The 24854-nt window shown below is 47.5% G+C and overlaps 1 protein-coding gene across 2 annotated transcripts in view; it reads left to right on the forward strand.

Annotated features, from left to right (window-relative positions):
- The first annotated feature begins 18870 nt into the window (after positions 1–18870).
- ACOT11 (acyl-CoA thioesterase 11) overlaps positions 18871–24854 on the forward strand; it is a 48603-nt gene continuing 42619 nt past the window's right edge. Inside the window, exon 1 of one of the 2 annotated variants that reach the window (XM_059374841.1) lies at positions 18871–19120. Coding sequence is in view for 1 of the 2 variants with exons in the window: in XM_059374840.1 (XP_059230823.1) it covers positions 24546–24578 (33 nt within the window). In the remaining variant the exon portion in view is untranslated. Of the gene's footprint in view, positions 19121–24460; positions 24579–24854 lie in introns of those variants that run through there. The other variant, XM_059374840.1, reaches the window with a different exon arrangement.

The following is a 24854-nucleotide window of genomic DNA, read 5'->3' on the forward strand; positions in this document are numbered from 1 at the left end:
ACGACCCTGGGATCAGGGCCTGAGCCAAAGGCAGCAGCTTAACCAACTGAGTCACCCAGGAGTCCTGAATTCAGCTGTTCTTAAAGCTAGGCAGTACCCCTCGACTCCTCAGTAATATGAATCAATCCCTGGCTGCAGCTTAACTGTGTTGGACTTTCTGTCACTTGCAACAGACACGTGTTTATTTTTTTTAAGTTTATTTATTTATTTTTTTAAAGTAAGCTCCATGCCCAGCGTGGGTCTCAACTCACAGCCCTGAGATCAAGAGTTGCGTGCCCCACGGACAGAGCCAGCCAGGCGCCCCACGACAGACGTAACAGAAGTACTGGACATCAGTTGATGTGAGCTGGGGGTGGGGACGTGAGTTGCAAGTTTTGGTGCCATTGTGGAAGTTTAAAGGAGTGTTTGAGACCACCCAGTCCTAGATCACAGAAATGTTCTGGAGTTATTTGTTGAATAGATGAATAAATGAATTACCCAACTGTTGTCCCCTGTTATCACTTCGGGGAATGGCAGGAGGGGAGGCTGGAAGAGGAATCTTGGAGAATTTTCTTTTTTCCCCCTAAAATTGAAGAAACTTTCAGGCTTGCTCTGTGGGGTAGGCCAAAGCCAGCAGTCATTATGGGGATGAGGAAGGGTGCGAGGGTCCAGGCAGGATCCGAGAAGAAGGCCTGAGAGAGGAAGAGAGGGGCCCTGGCAGGGAGTTCCAGTGGTTTGGAACTTGGGGGACGTCTGGGCTCTCCATCCAGACAGCCAATTCAAATGCTTGCTCCTGTGGTGACAGCCGGTGTCACTGCCTGCCTCACCCGCTGTCATTGTGGAGCAAACTTGCCTTGTGTCCCGAGTTCCTGCCTGGCACAGAAGTAGCACCAGAGTGGACTCATGGGATGAAGACCAGTGACAATGACATTGGTGACAAAGTCCCAAGTGTGTGTCCCTGTCCTCCCATCAATCTTCTTTCTCATCAGTGTTCGATTTTCTTCTCACCTCTGTGGCACAAAGCCTGCGAGCAGTCCATTTTCATTCTGTAAGCTGTCGGTTCCCCGAAAGCAGGTTACTTCCCCCAAAGCCCACCAACAGCAAGCAGATGAAAAACCCTCTTTCCCTTCTCCTGCCTCCTTGAAACTTATGGTCATGGGGATGTGGGGATTAGCCCCGCTCTGCCTTTTGCCAGCTGTGTGGTCTTGGGCAAATGTCTTGGCGTCTCTGAGCCTCAGTTTCTCCATTTGTAAAGTGAAGATAGTGTATTTTTGTGGGCTTGTTTGAAGATCAATAAAATAATGTACATGGGAGAACTGAGCACGATGTCTGACACCAACAATGTTGGAAACAATACAAGAGAATTTCCTTCCTCCAATCTCCACCAAAGGCAGGGCTTGATTAAGAAAATCTCCCCAGTGGAGGGACGCATGGGTGTCCCAGGCAGTTGGGTATCTGACTCTTGGTTTGGGCTCAGGTCATGATCTCAGGGTTGCACTCTCTGCTCACCGGGGAGTCTGCTCAAAGATTCTCTCCCTCTACCCCTCTGCCTCTCACGCTCACGCGTGCTCTCTCTCAAATAAACAAATCAATCTTAAAAAACAAAACAACTTTCTGTGGATGGATTCCACCTGATCCCACGTGTCTACATATTTGTGTGTCCACATGTGTGAATGTGCCCGTGCACTGTGCTTACAGGTACATGCACACTGTTTGGGAGCACGTGAGCTTGTGTGTGTGAACAGAAATGCACACATACGTATGTGCACTGGTGTGTGCACATGTGGTTTCCCAGCGCCGTTAGTGGCAAGCATAATTATGCTTTACGACGGGCAGCAGCAGCACGGTTCCCCTATCCATTAAGCGGCCTCCCTCCACTCCTCTGGGTGTGGGGAGGAGCTGTAGCCACTGCACCCTCCTTCCTCCACCCCTGCATGCTGCCTGAGAGCCCGGCCACCCCCCCCCTCTCCATATGCCTGTCTTTTACAGTTCTTTGGTGCGTGGTGCTCATCGAGTGGCTAATTAGCTAAATGAATTAATTGACATCCATACGTGTAATTAGCAAATGGTTATAAGCAGCTATTCTCCTTGGGATGTCTAAAATTTCTAGGGGTCAGATGCTGGGGGGAGTGCTTTAAGGATTAAATAAGAGTGGCCAGGACCTGCGGACTTGGCATGCCCCAGAGCCTGGCTGTGGGGGGAGCCTCTGGGGGAACCTCAGGAAGGAGGGAAGAGGTGCCCATGAACCTGACAGGGTGAAACCACTGGGGCACTGGAAGTCAGGAGGTCTGTGTTCTGGTCTCATTCATGCGGCCTTCTCTGTGACCTTGGGCAAGTCTCTTTCCCCCTCTGGACAGTAGTCCCTACTTCTAAGAGGGATGGATGGGGCCAGCTGGTCTCTTGGACTCTCCCATCTCTGACATTCTTCCTACTTTAAACCGAACTCTCTAATAACAAACAGGGCTGTATAAAGATGGGGTGATGTGCACCCCTTTTTTATTCCAGAGCACAACCTCACCAGGCTCTCTCACAGCGGTAGGATGTGGTACATACTTACCCTCTGTTCCAAATGTGTTTGTCTACCTTCTCTGCCTTTAAGGTCCTCTAGAACAGCACAGTCCAATAGAACTTTCTGAAATGATGGAAATGTCCTCTATCTGTGCTGTCCTGTAGGGTGGCCGTTAGCCACATGCAGACACTGAACACTTGAAGTGTGACTAGTGCAACCAAGAAACTGCCTTTTTTTTTTTTTAAGATTTTATTGGGGCGCCTGGGTGGCTCAGTGGGTTAAAGCCTCTGCCTTCGGCTCAGGTCATAATCCCAGGGTCCTGGGATCGAGCCCCGAGTCCTGCATCGGGCTCTCTGCTCCACAGGGAGCCTGCTTCCCTTCCTCTCTCTCTGCCTGCTTCTCTGCCTAATTGTGATCTCTGTCTGTCAAATAAATAAAGAAAATGTAAAAAAAAAAAAAGATTTTATTAATTTACTTGAGAGAGAGAGAGTGTGTGAGAGAGAAAGCATGAGAGGAGAGTGGGTCAGAGGGAGAAGCAGACTCCCTGCTGAGCGGGCTCTGGGACTCTAGGATCATGACCTGAGCCGAAGGCAGTCATTTCACCAACTGAGCCATCCAGGTGCTCCAAGGTGCTCCAAGGAACGGCCTTTTAAGTTTACTTACTTTTATTTCATTTAAGTTTCAATAGTCACATGTGGCTCATGGCTATTCCATCAGACAGCTCAGCTCTAGATCCTTTAAGATCCAGTTCATTCATTTATTCATTCACGAATTCATTCATTCTTCCAACAAATACTTGTTGAGTGCCTGCTGTGGCCAGTCCTGTGGAGGCTGTTGAGAAGAGCATGGCATGATCCCTACCCTCCTGACCCATTTCTAGTGGGAGGAGATAGCAGTGAGAGGTGAGAGAGAAAGGAACAGACGAAATGGTTGGAAATTATAATAAGAACTATGGGAAAAATCAACTAGGGACTGAAACAGAATAGAAAGCTTAGGGGAGAGCTCTGTTACATGGGGGAGTAAGAAAATGTCTCCCTGCGGTGCCTGGGGTGGCTTAGTCGTTAATCATCTGTCTTTGGCCCAGGTCATGATCCCAGGGTCCTGGGATCGAGCCCCGCATTGGGCTCAGTGCTCCGAGGGAAGCCGGATTTTCCCTCTCCCACTCCACCTGCGTGTGTCCTTCTCTTGCTGTTGCTCTCTCTTTGTCAAATAAATAAATAAATAAATAATCTTTAAAAAAAAAAAAAAAAGAAAAAGAAAAAGAAAATGTGTCTCTGAGGAGGTGTTCCTTAAGCTGGGACCCAAGGGATGGGAAGAAACCCTCCCAGGAGAAGGGGGGGAGGGTGCAACAGGTCTGGAGGTAGGCAGGCAACTGAGTTGTTGAGGTTTTGTTTTTTTTTTTAAATTTCTTCTCAGTGTTCCAGAATTCATTGTTTATGCACCATACCCAGTGCTCCATGCAATACATGCCCTCCTTAATACCCACCACCAGGATCACCCAAGAGTTGGTGAGTTTGCCGCAGTCAGTGGGGTTGGGCTGTAAGGGGTGTCGGGGAGGGGACAGGAAGTGAGGGGCAGGGGCTGCCACAGAGGCCTGTCGGGAGGACTGTGGACTGAGGCAAGATCCGCAGGGCACTGAGGGTCTCCAGCAGCCTGAATGCACACCCTCCAGAGCTGAAGGGGAGGAGGCCTCAGGGGAATCCAGAGACGGTCACCTAGGAGAGGGGCTCTGGCCAGGGTGGTGGAGGCAAGGAGCGCCCAGGAGCACCTCTACCGGGAAGCATTCCCTGGCTCCCCAAAATGGATCAGGCGTCTTTCTGTGATTATTCCACTCCCAGGCCCAACACTGTCACAGCATTTTCACCTCTGGTCATTCATTGCCTGTTATAGTGGGGCCCATCAAATGTGGGCCTTTCCCTATGGGGCCATGTCTGATCCTGTGTCTCCACCTGGGCAAGCTCAGCCTGTGTCCTCCGTCTCCTGGGAAGAGGCTACTCTGGGAAGCTGGTAGTGGGGGTGGGGTTGGTGCCCTGGCCCCTGCCTCCCTGCTCCCCCTGCTGCCTCACTTTGCAGCTTAGAGCTTCTGCCCCATCCTGACCCTCTCAACAGTCCTGACCGGTAGGTGGAGCAGTCATCTGCCTCTACCCATTTTACAGATGAACAAACAGGAACCTAGAGAGACCAAGTGCCCTGCCCGGGGGCAGGAGTCTCTCTCTCTGAGGACTCAAAAAGGAGCTACCTCTCCTCAAAAAGGAGATTACAGATGATAGAGGTTTCCTGTATAGCTTTGGGTCAGACAGCCTGGATTTGAATGCCAGCTGTTATCGTCTTAGCTGTGTAACTTCAGGCAAAGTACCTAACCTCTCTGAGCATTAGTGTCCTCACCCCTAAAATGGTGGGAATAACCACATCTATTTCCCAGAGCAGTTGTGGGGCTTGAAAAATGCTTAGCAGAGTGCCTGCCATGTAAGAAGGGTTTAGTGATGTTGGCAATAGTTATTTGGGAATCTAATGGAAATTCCATACTTCCACAAAATGCACAAACCTTCACAAGGTTCCCAGAGCTTCTGGCACCCAGCCGTGGATGCCTTGGTAGTCATGAACCCCAGGGGAAGAAAATAATAAGGAAGGCCCTAACAGCAAAAGTAGAATCCCAGGAATAAAGTACTTAAGGAATAGCATATGTGCAAAATCAGTACGGAAAAAAATTTTAACACTTAACCAAGGGGACATTAAAGAAGGCTTAAATAGAAGGAAAGACAACATTGATGAAGGTGCACTTCTCTGCAAATTAATCTACTTAAAAAAAAGATTTTATTTACTTGAGAGAGAGAAAGAGAGAGAGAGAGAGCGCGAGCACTAGTGGAGGAAGGGCAGAGAGGAAGGGAGGAGTGAGATAATCTCTCGCAGACTCCTCACTGAGCCCAGAGCCCGCCCAACTCAGAGCTTGATCCCAGGACCCTGAGGTCATGACCTGAGCGGAAACCAAGAGCCAGAGGCTCAACTGACTGAGCCACCCAGGCCCCACCCGAAATTAATCTATTAATATATAAACATATTTAATGCAACTCCAATTTGATATTCCAATAGGGATTTCTATGGAATTTGACATATTGATTCCGAAATGTGTGTATAAGAATAAAGATCCAAAAACTAGCCAAGCCATTTATTTCTTTCTTTCCTTTTTTTTTAAGATTTAAATATTTATTTGACAGAGAGAGATACAGCGAGGGAGGGGACACAAGTAGGGGGAGTGGGAGAGGAAGAAGTAGGCTTACCGTGGAGCAGGGAGCCTGATGTGGGCTTGATCCCAGGACCCTGGGATCATGACTTGAGATGGAAGCAGATGCTTAATGACTGCACCACCCAGGCGCCCCTAGCCAAGCCATTTCTGAAGAAGAATAAGGTGGGTAGGCTTACCCTGACAGATACCAGTATTTTTTATAAAGCTCTAATAGTTAAAACAGAGTGGGGTTGGCACAGGAATAGACAAATTGACCAGTGAAATAGAACTGACAGCAGGACGCACACCTCTGCATGTGATTTGCATGATGGAAGTGGAAGGCAGTTTAGCAACATGGATGAAACTATGGCAGATTCTGGAACCCGATGGCCTGGCTTTGAATCCTGGCTTTGACGCTTAGTAGCTGTGTGATCTTGGGCAAGTTGCTGACTCTCTCTGGCCTCAGTTTCCCCAGTGTGAAGTGGATGACTTAGTTACAGATATGGAAAAATGAGATTGAATTTGAACCCAACTTTTTACCAAAAAGTCAATTTCAAATCAGTTAGGTACTTAAATATCAAAAGCAACACTTTGAAACTTTGAGTAGAAAATTTGAGTGAATATTATTGAAACTTGGGGTAATTTAAAAGGACCTTGGGGCACCTGGATGGCACAGTTGGTTAAGTGTCCGACTCTTGGTTTTGGCCGAGGTCGTGATCTCACGGTTGTGGAACTGAGGCCCTCGTGGGGCTCTGTGCTCAGCACAGAGTCTGTCTAAGACTCTCTCTTCCTCTCCCTCTACCTCCCCCACTGCTTGCTCCCACTCTCCAAAATAAATAAATCTTGAAAAAAATTTTAAGAAGACCTCAAAAGCACTAACCATAAAACACTAATATATTTGAGTATGTTAAAATGTGGAACCTCTTTTTTTTCAAAAGAAATCTTCAAGAAAGTAAAATACTACAAATGCAAGAACATATTTTAAATGCGTGTAGTTGATAAAAGAGGAGTATCAAGAACATGCAAAATTATAAGAAAAGAAAACTAGCCCAATCAAAAAATGGGGGAAAAGTGACCAAGTACTTCTTTCTTTTTTTTTTTTTTAAGATTTTTATTCATTGGGGCGCCTGGGTGGCTCAGCGGGTTAAGCTGCTGCCTTCTGCTCAGGTCATGATCTCAGGGTCCTTGGATCGAGCCCCGTGTTGGGCTCTCTGTTCATCAGGGAGCCTGCTTCCCTCTCACTCGCTCTGCCTGCCTCTCTGCCTACTTGTGATCTCTCTCACCAAATAAATAAATAAAATCTTAAAAAAATATTTTTATTCATTTATTTGAGAAAGAGAGCGTGAGAGAGACTGAGCATGAGAAAGGGGAGTGTCAGCGGGAGAAACAGACTCCAACTAAGCAGGGAGCCCGATGAGGGACTCGATCCCATGACTCTGGGATCATGACCTGAGCTGAAGGCAGACATTTAACCAACTAAGCAACCCAGGTGCCCTGACCAAGCATTTCTTAGAGGATGAAACATGTATGGCTAATAAACATCTGAAGAGATGCTCAACTTAACTAGTACTCAGGGAAACAAAAGTCAAGACAACAATGAAATATCATTTTACATTTGATTGGCCAGAATTAGAAGTCTGACAATTAAAGCAGGTGTGGCTCAGTGGGACTGCTTACTTACTGCTGGTGGGACCACAAACAGATATAAGCACTTTGAAAACAAGTTGTTGTTTTGAAGCATTGGTCATTATCCCAGCCTTTACCTCAGCAATTCTACTAGGTATACACCTAGGGGTTATGTACAAGAATTTGTAACACCAATTTGCAGTAGTAAAACAGGAACAAATCTCCTTCCTCCTCCACACAAGGGAATGACAAATACAGAATTTGGGATAGTAATGACACGGGATGGGGAGGACAATATAGATAAATGGAAGTTACTACTAATGCTCTAACATTTGAGTGGTGGGCTCACAGATCTCCATTATATCGTTAAAAATAAATCAATGAGGGCACCTGGGTGGCTCAGATGGTTATGGGTCCACCTTCAGCTCAGGTCATGATCCCAGGATCCTGGGATCCAGGCTCACATCAGGCTCTCTGCTCGGTGGGCAGCCAGCTTCTCCCTCTCCCTTTGCCAGCAGCTCTGCCTGTGTCTCTCTCTCTAGATCTCTGTCAAATAAATAAAATCTTAAAAAAAAAAATAAGTCAATGAGCATTCGCAGACAAGCCACAGACTGGGAGAAAATATATGCAAAAGACACATCTGATAAAGGACAGTTAGCCAAAATACACAAAGAACACTTAAGTCTCAACAAAAAGAAAACAAATAACCTGATTAAAAAATGGGACAAAGCGGGACGCCTGGGTGGCTCAGTTGGTTAAGCAGCTGCCTTCGGCTCAGGTCATGATCCCAGCGTCCTGGGATCGAGTCCCACATCGGGCTCCTTGCTCCGCGGGGAGCCTGCTTCTTCCCTCTGACTCTGCCTTCCACTCTGTCTGCCTGTGCTTGCTCTCACTCTCTCTCTCTCTTACAAAAAAATAAAAAAAAACATTAAAAAAAAAAAAAAAAAAAAAAAAATAAATAAAAAATGGGACAAAGACCTTAATAGACAGCTTACCAAAGAAGATATACAGATAGAAGATAAGCATATGAAAAGATACTCCACAGCATATGTCATGAGGTAAATGCAAATTAGAATGAGATATCATGACACATCTTTTAGAATGGCCCAAATCCAAACACTGACAATAGCAAATGTTGGCAAGCGTGTGGAGCAACAGCCTCTCCTCTCTCTCCTATCCCAGAGGCAGATAGCCTGTAAGCCCCTTACAACTGCAGCATGAAGGGGAAGCCCAGGGTTTCTGGATGGTGCACAGAGGTCTCTAAGTCAGGTCCAGATGTGGCTCACCCTAACACAGAGAAATGAACCAGGGAATGAAGACATGTTACCTGCTAATCCCATGTCCCCAATACAAATTGTGGAACTGGGACACGGTAATTATAATAAACATTCTTACTCAGAAAGGGAAAGAATGGAAGACACCAACAAAAGACAGTGACTCTTGGCAATTCTCAAATCCATTAAGCACTGCGTATGAGGATTTTCCCATGACCCTCCTTGGCCACCGCAGAAGAGGATATTGGGGAGTGTACCCAAACTGGAGATTTGGTCATTGTGTCAGTCAGTCAACTTTCTACCCACAGATGGCTAGGAACCCAAAGGCCATTTTATTATTTAACTTTTACAGTCTCTTAGCCCAAGCTAGTAGTTCTTTTGCGACTAGAACGCTCTTGAAAACTTAGTTGGCTTCTCATCTGTTTGTTTCTGATCAGTTGCATATGCCGCTAAGCTACACCCAGAATTCTTTACTAGAGATTCTTAGATTTGCTTTGTTTCTTTGTTGTTCTCACCCTCATAAGTCCTGGGTTCAAGCGTGAGTATCCGGGGCCAGCATGTTTTGTTGGGGGTGCTGGTTGTTTTCCTGTTGTCTCTCAGCTCCAAGTTCACGGTGTATATTTTGGTTTGTGTTGACTGGAACTCAGCAAACCACGCTTCCCAGGTGGGGAAGCCTCATGCCTTCCTGTTAGGATCTTCCAGTGGCAGAATTGGCAGGAGGTGAGAAGGTGGCCGAAGGGGAAGCGGGACTGTCTTCTTCATTTCAGCACTGACTTGCATCCCTCCGGGAGCAAAGGACAGCAGTGACGTCAGCTTTCAGCTTCCTTTGGCCCTTTCAGCCCCAGGCACATCATGTCCCCTCAAAATTTTCAGCCAGCTACACCTCAGTGGCATGAAGTCCGGTCCCCCAGAGGTCCCATCACCAGAGTCTTGGTGTCCCCCCTCAGATGTCCACACACCAGCCAGTGGTACCCCTGCCAGGTCTGAGTAACAGCCAAGTGGGGTTCCCCAAACCTTAGTTCTAGTAGCTACAGCATTTCCTTTTTGTTCCTCATCCTAAAGACTAGCCTCTTTGGGCAACTACTAGTATTATCTCAGCCCTAGGGGTGGTAGCTGCTGCTTGGAGTTACTAATATCTGGGTTATATCAACACCCTCCTTTTGTTCTTTCAGACTTCCAACGCCATGGAACCCCAACTCCCTGAATTAAATCTCCTTGAGACTCCTGGTGTAGCTTCTGCTTTTCTAACTACACCAGATAGAGTGGGAGATTCACATCACCAGATCCCTTTTCCTGAGCTATTTTGTCCAATTGAAAGATTTGCTGGGTGCCGTGCCCTTAGCTGGACCTTTACTGTGGTACTGACCCCATAACACAGTTAGGGATTTTCACAGGGGGGTGATGTCAATACCTGTGTTTTCACTTAGCCTTTCCACTCAAAATTCTTCTCAGTTTCACCTTGTATAGATTGGGATTAAGAAGCAATCTTGAAAGTCCCTGAGTGTCTTGATTCTTTCTGGTCCAGTTCATTCTTACTTGCAAACCGGTCAATTCTCTTCCTTTTCTTTTACATTTTAAAAAAATATTTTATTTATTTATTTGACAGAGAGAAACACAGCGAGAGAGGGATCACAAGCAGGGAGCCTGATGTGATGTGGGGCTTGATAGCAGGATGCTGGGATCATGACCTGAGCCGAAGGCAGACACTTAACAACTGAGCCACCCAGTTCTTCCTGCACCTTCTTTTACATTTTTTAAAAATTTAAGTAAACTCCATGCCACACGTGGGGCTCAAACTCATGACCCCAAGATCAAGAATCACATGCTCTACTGACTGAGCCAGCCAGCTGCCCCACTAAATTTTTCTTAAAGTGTATCTTTCTTGGAGTAGTTTTAAGAAATTTCTATTTATTATTTATTTATTTGAGAGAGAGAGAGAGAGAGAGTGAGAGAGTGAGAGAGAGCATGAGTGAGGGGGAGGAACAGAGAGAGAGGGAGAAGCAGATTTCCTGCTGAGGAGAGAGCCCTATGCGGGGCTCCATCCAGGGACTCCAGGATCATGATCTGAGCCCAAGGCAGAAGGTGAACTGACTGAATCACCCAGGTATCCCTTTCTTGGAGCACCTTGCCAAATGTAGCTAACAGCAACCAACACACACTAGGAATGTTCTATTTCCCAACCTTTTGCATTGAGCTATAAGTTTATTAGATCCCTGATCTGCCTTCCCACTTACTGCACAGCATAGTTTCACCAAACGTTTCACTGCCTCCGACAACAATTTCTTTGCTCCTCCCTGCCCCAATGCTAAGTCACTGTCATATATTTGGATTACAGCTGCGTTCCATCTCTGATACCAATTTTCTTTTTTTTTAAACAAAGATTTTAATTACTTATTTGAGAGAGAGAGAGTCAGAGAGAGCAAGAGAGCACAAGCAGGGGGAAGGGGCGAAGGAGCGGGACAAGCAGACTGCCTGCTGAGCGTGGAGCCAGACACCCACCTCCATCCCAGGACTCTGAGATCATGCCCTGAGCCGGAGTTAGACACTCAACAGACTGAGCCGCCCTGGCGCCCCTCTGGTATCAATTCTCCATGTCAGTTGGGAAAGGCTAGGTTATGAAGAGGTAACAAATATTCTTGTAGTCTCAGTAGTTTAACCCAACAAAGGTTTATTTCTCATTCAGGCCAGCATGTCCATCATAGGCCAACCAGGGACTCTGTTCAGTGCTCTCATTCAGGGGCTATTTTTTTTTTTTAATTTTTAAAGAAGATTTTATTTATTTATTTGGTGGAGATCACAAGTAGGCAGAGAGGCAGGCAGAGAAAGAGAGAGAGAGAGGGGAGGAAGTAGGTTCCCTGCTGAGCATAGAGCCCGACGTGGGGCTCTATCCCAGGGCCCTGGGATCATGACCTGAGCCGAAGGCAGAGGCTTAACCCACTGAGCCACCCAGGTGGCCCTCAGGACTGTTTTGAACGCTGAGGCTTACCATGGAGGAGATAAGAGAAAGAGGGAAACATGCACTGACTCTTAGAGCTTTCAATGAAAAGAAACCATGTAACTTGGCCAAAGCAAGTCACATGGCCTCACTTCGGAGGGGTCAGGCACATGCAGTTCAACTACACGTCTAGGTGGAGAACAGCACCCACCCGGTAACCCCCTAACACCCAGACCAAGTTGGAATGGGAGAATGGAGGGCTCTGAGAAGGAAAAGAGCGAATGTGATGAGCCGTTTGAGATGATAGAGTAGTGATAGATGATAGAGCACAGAGAGGTGAACCTGTCCAGATCTAATAAGTGAGAATAAATTAAGGCAAACAGTACAAGAAGTAATTAGAAAACAAAAACAATTAGAAACCCTAGGAAAACCAAACAGCTCTGTAAGAAAGGAAATGTAATAGTGCCCACTTGGCTCTGAAAAACTAATATTCCCCTAGCTGATAAAAATGTGAACACTGTATATTAGAATCAACCTGTGGTCAGAGCTTAGAGGTTTTAATGATGGCCACAGGACAGAATTTAATGTTAACAACCTTGGCGATTAAAAATTCAGACAGGGAAGCCGAGAGGTAGAAGAGGGAGAGGAAAGCTGAGATTTTATTTATTTATTTGACAGAGAGAGACAGCGAGAGAGGGAACACAAGCAGGAGGAGTGGGAGAGGGAGAAGCAGGCCTCCTGCTGAGCTGAGCAGGGAGTCCAATGCGGGGCTCTATGAGGCTAACCACACAGCCTCACTTGACGAAGTGGGGCGCCAAACGCTCCTGTCTGTAGGCTATGGAACAACGGAAAGAGTGTATGAGTATTACTTGACCTTACAAAGGTCGCCATAGATAGAAGACTGTTGGGTGGGAGTGGAGAAGAATTATGGCCGTGGTGTATGTTAATTCATCACCTGTCATGGCAGGACACTCACAGATAGTGTTTAAAGCTGATAAAACGAGAAATTGCTGTATAAGCATCTTATTTATAAAATTGTAGATAACAACTAGAAGAAATAGCTCAAAGAATTAAAAAGCGGTTGTCTCTTGGGAAGGGAACTGGTGGTTAGGAGGAAAGGGGCAGAGTACAAATGCCTGTCATTATAAATCTTTCAGGATTGTTTAATTTTCAAACCCTATGGATGGATGTATTTCTTAGGTAAAAAAATTATTAAAATACAATTATGTTTTTAAAAGGGCTTTACAGACAAATGAAGATCAAGGAAATTAAGCAACATGCTCGGGGTCATAAAGCTTGGTGGCAGAGTTGGATTCAAACACGGGTTCTTTGATTTTCAGGCTGGGGTTCCTTTTGCTTGCTTACACAAGCTATTTGACAAACATTTATTGAGCACCTTCGTGGGAGAGGATGTCAGGTGTAAGGGCCAAGACCCAGAAGGACTGTATTGTTCAGAGGCTGCACACAGTCTACACAGCAGGAGGGCAGACGCTTCAACCAATCCTTACAGAGCAATGTGGTTACGCGATCTTGTGGGCAAGACTGGAAAACGTAAGTTATCTTAACCACATTCAGTTGACATTGCTGCCCTTTCGGCTTGGACTTCCTCACTGTAATACTTACACTTAGGTCAGGTGCTGTTGGGATGGCTGTGGGCTTCTGTAAGGTGACTAAAGGAAAAGTTGAGTTGGAAATCTATTCAGTAGGATATGTGTATGTGGTTTTCAGTCATTTCTATGTATAGTTAGGTGGGTGCGAGCCATGCCAGTGTAGGAATGAAATAACAACAAATCCTTGAATAATTCAAAAGGCAGAAAAAGAGGAAAAGGGGAACAAAGGGCAGATGAGACAAAGAAACCCCAGCGAGCTAGTGACTTAACCTAATCACACCAGTAATCACATTATGTGTAAGTAGCCTAAATACTATAATTAAAGGGCAGAAATTGTAAGATTGTATTCAAAAAAGCAAAACCCAAGTAATTTTATGCTATTTATAAGACTGTAAAAATAAACTTTTTTTTTAGATTTTATTTATTTATTTGACAGAGAGAGACAGCGAGAGAGGGAACACACGCAGGAGGAGTGGGAGAGGGAAAAGCAGGCCTCCCGCTAAGCTGAGCAGGGAGTCCAATGCGGGGCTCTATCCTAGGACCCTGGGATCATGACCTGGGCCAAGGCAGACGCTTAATGACTCAGTCACTCAGGTGCCCCAGAGATACAAAAGTTCTTAACAAAATTTTAACAAATCAAAACCCACGATATATAGTAAGTAAAATATATCATTATGCAATATATATCCTAGGGATGAAAAGTTGCTTTAACATTTGAAAAGTAATCAGTGTAATTCATCATATTAACAAATTTAAAAGGACAAACCATATGATTATCTCAATAGATGCAGAAAAAGCATTTGACAAAATACAACATCCATTCCTGATGAAAAACTTGCAGCAAGCTAGAAATAGAGGGAAGAGCACATCTTCAGTCTGATAAAGGCCTTTACAAAAAATCTAATGTCCTAATGTCTTACTTAACGTGAAAGATTGGGTGCCCTCTCCCTAAGGTCAAGAGCAAGGACAGGATGTCGGGATCTTTCCATTTGCATTTAACATTGTGGGAGTTTCTAGTCAGGGCAACTAGGCAAGACAAGAAATAAAAGGCATAGAGATTGGAAATAAAAAGGTAAAACTGTCCCTACTTGCAGATAACATGATCATCTATGAAAAAAATTTTTTTAAGATTTTATTTTAAACACTCTCTATGCCCAATGTGGGGCTTGAACTCTCAACCCCGAGATCAAGAGTTGCATGCTTTACTGACTGAGCCAGACATGTGCCCCAGAAATTTAAAAAAATCTATAAAGTGACACTTAAGATGAGTTTTAATGGTTTCAAAATGGATGCAAATACAGTAATACACAAAAAGCAATTGTATTTCTACATCCTAGCAACATTCTGATTGAAACTGAAATTTTTATATTTTTAGTATATTTATTTATTTTTAAGTAATCTCTACCTTTAACGTGGGCCTTGAAGTCATTACCCCCTGAGATCGAGAGTCCCATTCTCCACTAACTGAGCCAGCCAGCTGTCCCTGAAATTGAAATTTTTAAAGTATATACATATATATTTTTAATCTTTTTTTTTTTTTAAGATTTCATTTATTCATTTATTTGTCAGAGAGAGAGTACACACAAGCAGGAGAGTGGCAGGCAGAGGCGGCTAGAGAAGCAGGCTCCCTGCCGAGCAAGGAGCCCTATAGAGGACTTGATCCCAGGAGCCTGGGATCATGACCTGAGCCGAAGGCAGTGGCTTAACCAACTGAGCCACCCAGGCGTCCCTATATATATATATATTTTTATATTTTTTTTTTTTTTTTAAAGATTTTATTTATTTGGGGTGCCTGGGTGGCTCAGTGGGTTAACCAGCCTCTGCCTTTGGCTCAGGCCCTTATCTCAGAGTCCTGGGATTGAGCCCCACATTGGGCTCTCTGCTCAGTGAGGAACCTGCTTCCTCCTCTCTCTCTGCCTGCCTCTCTGCCTACTTGTGATCTACTTGTGGGGTGCCTGAGGGGCTCAGTTGGTTAAGCAACTGCCTTTGGCTCAGGTCACGATCCCAGTGTCCTGGGATTGAGCCCCGCATCAGGCTCCTTGTTCAGTGGGAGCCTGCCGCGTCCTCTCCCTCTGCAAGCTGCTCACCCTGCATGTACTTTCTCTCTGTGTGTCAAATAAATAAATAAATAAATAAAATCTTTTAAAAAGAAGACTAGAAAAGAAAATTAACTTGGAATACAATATGGTCTAAATGTAAAAGCTAAAACTATAAAAATTCTAGAAGAAAACATAAAAGAAAATCTTAGTGACCTTGGAGTTGGCCAGGGTTTCTTAAGCAGGACACAAAAAGTCTATGGTACAAAATAAAAAATTGATAAATTAGACTTCATCATGATTTAAAAATTGTGTTCTTCAGGGCACTGTTATGAAAATGAAAAGATGAGCCCCAGATTTGGAGAAACTATCTGCAAAACATACATGCAACAGAGGACTTGTATCTAGATATGTATGAAGTTGTATTTAAAATATTTTAAAAAATATATTTTTAATTTATTTTAGAGAGAGTGCATGTGCACACACATGCAGGGGGAAGGACAGAGGGGGAAGGAGAGGGAGAGAGAGAATCTCAAGCAGACTCCGTGCTGAGCATGGGGCCCACACGGGGTTTGGGATCTCACGACCCTGAGATCATGGCCTGAGCGGAAACTAAGAGTCAGCATTTAACTGACTGAGCCACCCAGGCACCCCTAAAATATTTTAAATTGTGATAAGATATACATAACATAAAATTTGTCATCTTAACTGATTTTAAGTGTACAGTTGCTGTTCAACCAATCTCCAGGTTTTTTTTTTTCTTGCAAAATAACTACATCCATTAAACAGCTGCTAACTTCCTTCCTCCCTAGCCCCTGGCAGCCACCATTCTGCATTCTATTTCTATGAATTTGACTACTCTAGTTACCTCATATAGTGGAATCATAAAGTGTTGTCTTTTCGTGATTGACTTATCGCACTTAGCATAATGTCCTCACGGTTCCTCCATGTTCTAGCATGTGTCAGAATTGCCTTCCTTTTTAAGGTTGAATAGATTCCACTGTATGCATGGACCACAATTTGCTTATTCATTTATCAGTCGATGGCCATTTGGGTTGTTTCTACCTTTTGCCTATTGTCACTAGTGCTGCTGTGAACATAGGTTGTGCAGATATCTTCCGGAGAGCCTGTTTTCAGTTCTTTTGGGTATATAAAGAACTCTTATAATTCAATAATAAGAAATAAATCCCATTTTTTTAAATAAAGATTTTTATTAAAAATGCAGATTTTTATTTTTATTAAAAATAAAGATTTTATTAAAAATGCGGAGAGGCAGGCAGAGAGAGAGGGGGAAGCAGGCTCCCTGCTGACCAGAGAGCCCGATGTGGGGCTCGATCCCAGGACCCTGAGATCATGACCTGAGCTGAAGGCAGAGGCTTAAACCACTGAGCCACCCAGGCGCCCAATCCCGTTTTTTTTTAATTGGAAAAGATTTGACTAGACATTTTACCAAAGAAGAAACAAAGATCATGGTAAGTCTGCATACAAAAAGATGCTTCATAACATTAATGGACAGGAAAATATACATGAAACCTACAATGATAAAGCCCTCCGAATCCACTGAAATGATTTAGATTAAACTGACTGATCGAGCGCTGTGAGAATGTGGAGGAACTGGAACTCTCACGGGCTGCTGGTGGGAATGTGGACCAATACCTCCGGGGTGGAAAAATTTTGGCACTTTAAAAAACGTTAAATGTATGTTCTATCATATGACTTGGCCATTCCACTCCTAGGTATCTCCTAGAGAGAGGACAGTGTATGTCCACAGGCGGATTTGAACACGAATGTTCATACCTGCTTTATTTGTATACTAGCCAGCAACTACAAATAATCCCAAATCTGTCAGTCAATGAGTAACCAAATCGTGCTATAACCATAAAATGGCATTCTACTTAGCGATAGGAAGGGACAAATTATTGGTGTGTGCAACGTACATATGAATTGCAAAATAGTTTTGGTGAGTGAATGGAGTCGGAGGAAGAAGAATGCATACTGTGTGATTCCATTTATGCAGCATTCTACAACCTCAAACTGATCAAGAGTGACAGAGGCGGACTATTGTTTGCCTGGGGAGGAGGGGGAAGGGGCAGTGTGGGGCAGAAGGGAGAGATGACAAAGGGCCATGGGAAGTTTTGGGGGTAATGATGTCTTCATTGCCTCGACTGTGATGCTTTCATGAATATATATGTATATACATATTTATATATGATATGTACGTCAAAACTTAACAAATTATATACTTAAAAAAAAGATTTTATTTATTTGACAGAGAAAGAGATCACAACCAGGCAGAGAGGCAGGCAGAGAGAGGGGGGAAGCAGGCTCCCCGCTGAACAGAGAGCCCAAAGTGGGGCTTGATCCTGGGACCCTGAGATCATGACCTGAGCCAAGGCTCAGGGATCCTGAGATGATGACCTGAGCAGAGGCTTAACCCACTGAGCCACCCAGGCACCCCACAAATTATATATTTTAAATATGTGGAGTCCATTGCATGTAATAATATCTCAATAAAGCTATAAGGCAAAAATAAGTAAATTCAAGTAGACCCATAAGGAGAAATACTATGTAGCAATGAAAACTATGGAAAGATATTTATGATAATTGTTGAGAGAGAAATAAAAAGCAGATTACAGAATGGTATATCCAATCTGGCCACTTGTTTTTATTTTTTTATTTTTAATTTATCTATATTATTATTATTTTTTAAATATTTATTTATTTATTTGACAGAGTGAGACAGTGAGAGAGGGAACACAAGCAGGGGGAGTGGAGAGGGAGAAGCAGGCTTCTCCCTGATGTGGGGCTTTATCCCAGGACCCTGGGCTCATGACCTGAGCCAAAGTCAGAGGCTTAAGACTGAGCCACCCAGGCGCCGTTTTATTATTACTTTTAAAAAGACGTTATTTTTAAGTAATCTCTATACCCAACATGGGGCTTTAAACTCACAATCCTGAGACCAAGAGTAGCGTGCTCTACCGACTGAGCCAGATTTTTCTAGGCAGCTCCATATGCCTATGATCATATTCTGTATTTCATATCACATCATATTACTTTATATCACAGAACATAACACATGTAGGCACACATGGTGGAGGAGGAGGGGGTGCCTCCATCTCCTCGGGGGGCATGTCTACCTACATCTTTCATCTTTAGTCTAGTTAAAAGCACATACCTTAAACTATGAACAGTGATTCTCTCCGAGGGAAGAGACTGTGGACGGTATTCAGTTTTCTTTGTTCTGTTCCAAACTGTCTGTCGTCACATTTTTCTCTGCGTATGCACGCGGGCCAGATAGTGTATATTCCGGGCCCCAGATAGCGGGCCGGAAGCTCGTCGCAGCATCAGGCTCAGTGTTGGGCACGCAGCAGGTGCTCCCTAGAGGTGTGAACGAAGACCGCGAGAAGTGGGTTCAGCAAGGACGGGAGGGCAGCGTTTGCGTTCTGGCGCCTGTTCTGCTCCACGTGGACCCTGCCAGGCCCGGCGACCGCGTTTCCGGGCTCTGCCCGGCGCCCCGGGATGGACGCCTGGCGGGGCGGGGTGTCTGGCGCCGGCCGGGGTGCCCTGGCCCTTTGCAGTCGCCCGGGGGCGCGGGCAGGCCAGGCCGCCCCACCCGTGCAGCGGAGGGGAGGGCAGAGGAGAGGAGAGGAGAGGAGGGGCGGGGAGGGGACGGGAGTCATCAGGAACTCGCCCAGGCCGCTCCCACTGCCGCTGCAGCCAGTGCCTTTGCGAGGCAGCTTAGGGCGCCTGCTGCAGGCTTTCCGCAGCCTCCCCGCAGCCTCCCCCATCAGACTCTGGTCTGGGATCGAGACTGCTCAGACGCCTGGTTCTGAGCGTCTCCCCGCCGAGCTCCTTCTTCGACGTTCCGAGCAGGCCCCCCCGGGCCTCTGCCCTGCAAGCTGTGGGGTCTAGAGGGCCTACCTCTTAGGTAAGACCGTGGCCTCCTGCAGTCCCTCCCCCGCCTCCCATCTTGCAAAGGACCACACACTCTCTAGGATCCTCGTGCTCCTGCCTCCTGGTCTGTCCCAGCACTTTCTTTAGGCGGAGCTTCCTCTACGCAGCCCACAACAGGCGGTGCCAGAGGAGCTGCCTGGGGTCTGAGTGCCCTCTTGCTTGGGCAGGCTGAGGCGTGAAGCATCCTGGGTTTTGAGCAGAGATGGGCCTGCCTCTCAGTAGGATGGGGGAGGCTGGCCCTGGGTCAGGGTCAGGGCCTATGGACACAAGACTCAGAGTCCAGAGGGTGCAGTCAGTGTGACTCACTGGGACATGGGGTGGGTGAGGGAGCACTAGCCCTTGTTGTGCAGGCAAGGGTCTGGTCTAGGAGGTGAGGCTGGGTCCTAACCCCAGCAGCTGGGCTCAGACCGGCAGCATCTGGGCCCAGGAGTTGGTTCCAGCCCTGGGAGAGGCAGGTGGTGAGAGAGGAGCAGGCAAGTCATGTCTGAGCCTGCCAGGTGGGATGGAGTTCAGGATTGGCTGGGCAGGTCCAGTACTCTGCTCATGCATCCCGCTTTGGGCCTTCGGGGCTTGTTGGTACCCCTCACTCCCCATCACCACCACCTGTGTCTTACCTCCTCTGCACAGTGGAGCAGGCTTCCCACTGCTTTCCTTGTAAAGCTTCTCTGTAAAGGGCAGCTTCTCTGAGGGGAGCCTGGCCTTGGAGCAATGTTGATGTCACCTCTGCTTCCTGTCTTGTTTCCTTTGTTCCTCCCTCCTGTCCCCCTTTCTATTTATCCCACAACTTCCTTTATTCTGCCATGCCAAGCCCAAGGGGCCCCCAGAAGGAACTGGAGTCTTCAGCTTGGGGAACAGGAGAGGATGATTCATTCGTTTGATCATTCCGGTACACACATATTTACTCCCATTCACTCACTCTTTCCCATTCAGTTACTCCTTCCCTCATTCTTGGGACACTTAATGAGCATCTACTATGTTCAAGACCGTGAGTGTTAGGTGGGAGTGGTGGCAGGATACTCTGATGAATCAGCTGCATTCCTGCTGCCCACTGTTCAAGATCAAGAAGGGGAAATGAGGGGGCGCCTGGGTGGCTCAGTGGGTTGAGCCTCTGCCTTCGGCTCAGGTCATGATCCCGGGGTCCTGGGATCGAGCCTCACATCGGGTTCTCTGCTCCGCGGGGAGCCTGCTTCCTCCTTTCTCTCTGCCTCTCTGCCTACTTGTGAGGAACAGAGGGGACTAAGGAAGAGGAAGGAAGGGTCACTTAGGAAGGGCACAGAAGACTTCTCAGAGGTGATGCTGTTTGAGCCAGACCTTGAATGGGGACAGGATTGGGATGTAGAGCTACCAGAAAGCATCAGGACAGAGGGAAGAGCGGGAACAAAGAAAACTCCAGGTGTGTGAGGAAACAGTTGCAAGCTCTGTTCATGGTTTGAGACAATTAGAAGAAACGAGTCTGGATGGGGAAGAGGACAGGCATGTGCTCCTATCTCCCTGCCTTCTGTTAGAGGCCAGGGGAGCAGCCCTGTTCTGGGTGACCCAGAGCCATGGTCATGGGCTAATGGCAAGACCCTTGTGACTGTTAGAACGCTTTAATTTTTCAGTGAGCCTTAGATGGGACTGAGCCCTTCAATCTCGGAGGTATGTAAGTGGAGGCTGGGATGGTGTGTGTGTGTGTGTCTAGTGGGGGAGAGTTACAGGTTCTGACCCATGGAGGGGTTCAGCTAGGGCTGTTCTGAAAGTGGGAGTTGGAGTGGATGACATCGGAGGTCCCCTGCTAGCCGGAGTTTGTGGTCCTGAAAAGGCTAAAAGGCCCAGCCGAGGGAATTCCTGGGAGTTTGGTTATTTATTCACGTACTCACTCCCTCATTTGATCCTCTACCTCTTCCTCCCTCTCACTCACTATACCCTTGTTCTGGGCAGACCCCATGCTGAGGACTCAGATGACTCAGATGAACTCCCTGTCTGTGCCAGTTCCCAGTCTGATAGGGGAAACAGACCCCTGCCAGACAGTGACAACCCAGTATCTCTGTGGCATATAAATGGAGGCTACTTTGCTGTGTTTTTTCACGGAGTGGGGTGACACAGCTGGGACATGGGCTTGAAGAATTAATGCAGACGTATGTCTTCCAGCTGAAGGATATTATATGAGTATTAGGATATGGGTATTATATGGTATTAGGGTATGAAGGATATTATATACGAAGCGCTTTCGGGGAAAAATACTCAGGGTCTGGGACTTAAGAAGCAGGCTTTCTTGACTCATGGGGCTCCCTAGATGTGTCCTTAGGGACCAGGCCTTTGGACTACGGGCACCACAAGCTCATCCCATGTCAGCAATGAGCCTACGGGTTTTGGGCAGCCCTAGAGAAATCCTTGGTCCACATGAGCTGTGAGAGGGTACACAGAGTGCTGGTTACACCTGTGGGCTCTGGACTTTGATCAGGGTTCAAATCCTTACGCTAAGTCTTATCAGCTGCATGACTTTGGACACATGACACTTTGCCTTCAGTTTTCCTCTGGAGCAGAGTGATAATGCTAGTGCCTTCCTCAAAGGGTGAGGCTCAGAGGTGGTACCATACCTGAGGGGCTGGCACGGGGCTGGGCGTGTATGTGAGGAGCTGTAATGACAGTGATGGTGGCCATGAGAGTGAGGGACAGTCACAAGCCATCTCAACCGTCTCTGGGTCTCATTCTCCCCACCTGTGTCCCCAGCTCACTGGCTCCCACCGTATGGTTCTTGGACCAGCAGCATCAGCATCTCTTGGGATCTTATTAGAAATGCAAATTCTTGGGCTCTCTGGGAGCCTTGCTTTCAGCAGTCTGCATTTTAAGCCACCTTCCGTGTGGTTCTGATGCAGGCTGAAGTTTGGAGACCACCGGCCTCACTCTCACTTAAGACCGGGTCTCTACCCACCTTTCCAGGACTGTGATTCACCCGGGGCTGCGGTGTGTTTCCTACGTTTAGGACCCTGGTCGGCTGGCTGATGGGGAGAGGGGCCAGAGATGATAAGATGTGGTGTCAGCCCTTAGGGGACTTGTGGGAGAGTTGGGAAGGGGAGGCAGATGCCCATGGAGATCTTCACTGGAGTCACAGAGACACCAGAGTGGAGTCTGTGACTTCACTGGAGTCACAGAGCTGCCAAAGAAGAGCAGAGAGGAGAGAGAACTTTGTGGACTGCAGAGCCTTCTGCAGAAAGATCTGGATCTCTGTGGCCTGTTCCTTTTTTTTTTTTTTTTAAGGTTTTATTTATTTATTTGACAGAGAGAGATCACAAATAGGCAGAGCAGCAGGCAGAGAGAGAAGGGGAAACAGGCTCTCTACTGAGGAGAGAGCCCGATGCGGGGCTCGATCCCAGGACTCTGAGATCATGACCTCAGCTGAAGTCAGAGGCCTAACCCACTGAGCCACCCAGGCACCCCCTCTGTGGCCTGTTCCTGACAGGATGCTGATTCAACCTTGCTGGGAGTCCTCTCCTAAGTCTTACGGAAGCCTCCCTTGTTTTGTGCCTTGCTGTGGGGTGAGGTGGACAGGGCTCTAGGCTTGAGGTTAGGAGTAGCGATTCTAGACAACTTCCTCATGGACTTTGGGTAGCTTGCCTCTCATCCCTGGGCTTCAGGGTACCCCTGTGTAAGATAGGGGTACTAGACTGAGTCTAGTGTGTCTGAGACATTGTAAGCCACTGGTGAAAGGGTAGGCTGGGGACCAGAAACTCTCTGGGTCTCTGTACCATGGAACCCTGAAATTGGCCTTCCTGTCTGCTGGAATGCTGTGCACTGAGCTGTGCCTTCTCTGGGTTGGTTTTCTTATCAGTCAGGGGAGGACTCATGATCCCTGTCCTGTTCACTTCGCATGGCTTTTGTCACGTGGGGCATGTGCTTCATTCTTCGAAGCTTCTTGTTGCCTCAGCCCGGTGGCCTGGCACTTGAGGCCCTCAACAGATTCCCAGCTTTTTACTGCAAGATGAGCATCCTGTTCTGTTCCTGTTAGGCCTTCCATCTCACTCTTCTTCTCAAACTATCCAGGCCCATTCAGTCTTCAGGCCAGAAAGCACCACCTCCTCCACGAAGCCTCCTCGATTGCCCCACTCCTCAGGGCCATCCTTGGACCATCTTGCTGTCTTTAAGGCTTGATTTTAATTTCTCACTCATTGACACTGAACGGCTGAAGACCCCTGAGCTCTTTCAGGGAAAGACTTGAGCTCACAGGAATAGACATGAGAATCCTTTCAGAGGCACATGGAGTTCCGTTCGAGAGAGAACCATGCCCAGAACCCAGGTGTCTTAGGCTCAGGGGGAGACATCATTAGGAGTGTGGGGAGTGAGCTTGAGGCAATGAAGGGCAGATAGGGCCGACCTGTGTTCCAGCATGGCTCTGCACTCAGCAGCTGTGCCACCTGGGCCATGTCACCTTTCCCCTCCCGCTCCACGGGACGTTCCAGTGGGCTGGAGTGAGGACAGCACTAGGCCTTGGACACAGCAGGTGTTCGGTTATTGTGAGGAGATCATTATGACTTCTGATCCGTTTGCTCACCCTGGCTCCCCCTGCCTGGCTCTGCCCTGCCTTCTACTCTTAACCACCAAGGACTTTGTATTATTGGCCCATCATGAAAAGCCCAAGTGTCAGTGTCAAGGCTCCCTTGTGAAGCCTCTTCCAGAAGCAAGAACGACAAGAGAAAATCTGGGTGTTCTCTTAGTCGGTGGTAGCTACGGAGTGCCTGGGGTGGGATTTGGCAGGTGTCACTTTAAGAAGTCCTTTAAGAAGGAGGGGGTGCTCCCTGTCCCTGGCCAGCCTCTGGCATTGGGCTGCACTTGGGGGCAGCACTCCCCAGGGTGAAGAGTCCTAGCAGGTGGGTCTGGTGTCTCTCTGGGAGGCCACTGGCTGCTCCCTGGCTTCCTGCCACCTCTGGCCTGACCCCTTGTGGATGGATGGAAGCCTGGTGACCGTTTTGCCAGTCTAACTGGCTGGGGCCGGTGAGGTGGAGACTCCCGGCCCCTGGGAGGGACCCCAGAGCCAAGAGACCCCGTGAGCAGGACGTCAGGGGCTGGCAGTGGGGGTGACTAAGTTTAGCTGTGGCTGAAAGTAAAGCGAGTGTCCCGAGAGGTGCCCAGCGGGCAGGCACAGGGCCCCCTGACATGGCTGGGGTCCAGTTGGCAGCCTCTCTCCGTCCTGTCTGCCAGGCAGGCCCAGGAGCCTTGGAGGGGGGTGCTCTGGGAGAAGGGGGCAGAGGGCGGTGCCAGGAGAGGCAGGACTCAGTGATAACAGCTGGGCTCAGGAGGGGCGGGAGCTCGGGAGGAGGAGCAGACGAGAGGCTGACCGGCTTCATTTGGAGCCGGAGCCTGCCTGTTGCTCAGGTGACCAGTGTCTCTCTCAGAGGGTGCTGCCAACCGGCCTGGCCGCGATGATCCAGAATGTCGGAAATCACCTGCGAAGGGTATGCAGGGTGGGTGTGAGGAGGCTGGTTGGAGGCCAAGGGGAGGGGTCTGGAGGCTGGGGATCCTGAAAGAGAATTGAAGTTTCCATTTTAAGCTAGAAGTTCTCCGTCTTCTCTCTCATTCTCCCTGGGCCATTTCCTAGATCTCCCTGGAAGGAGGAACTGCAGAACTCCTAGGCTGGTTTATTAGAGGCAACAATCCTGAAGCAAGCCCCAGGGGCCATGCTGAGGGGAAGTTTTCTGCATCTGGAGTTCTATTTTGGGGGTGCGTGTTTC

Source organism: Mustela nigripes, chromosome 14 (genome assembly GCF_022355385.1).
Source record: "Mustela nigripes isolate SB6536 chromosome 14, MUSNIG.SB6536, whole genome shotgun sequence".
Classification (NCBI taxonomy): Eukaryota; Metazoa; Chordata; class Mammalia; order Carnivora; family Mustelidae; genus Mustela; species Mustela nigripes.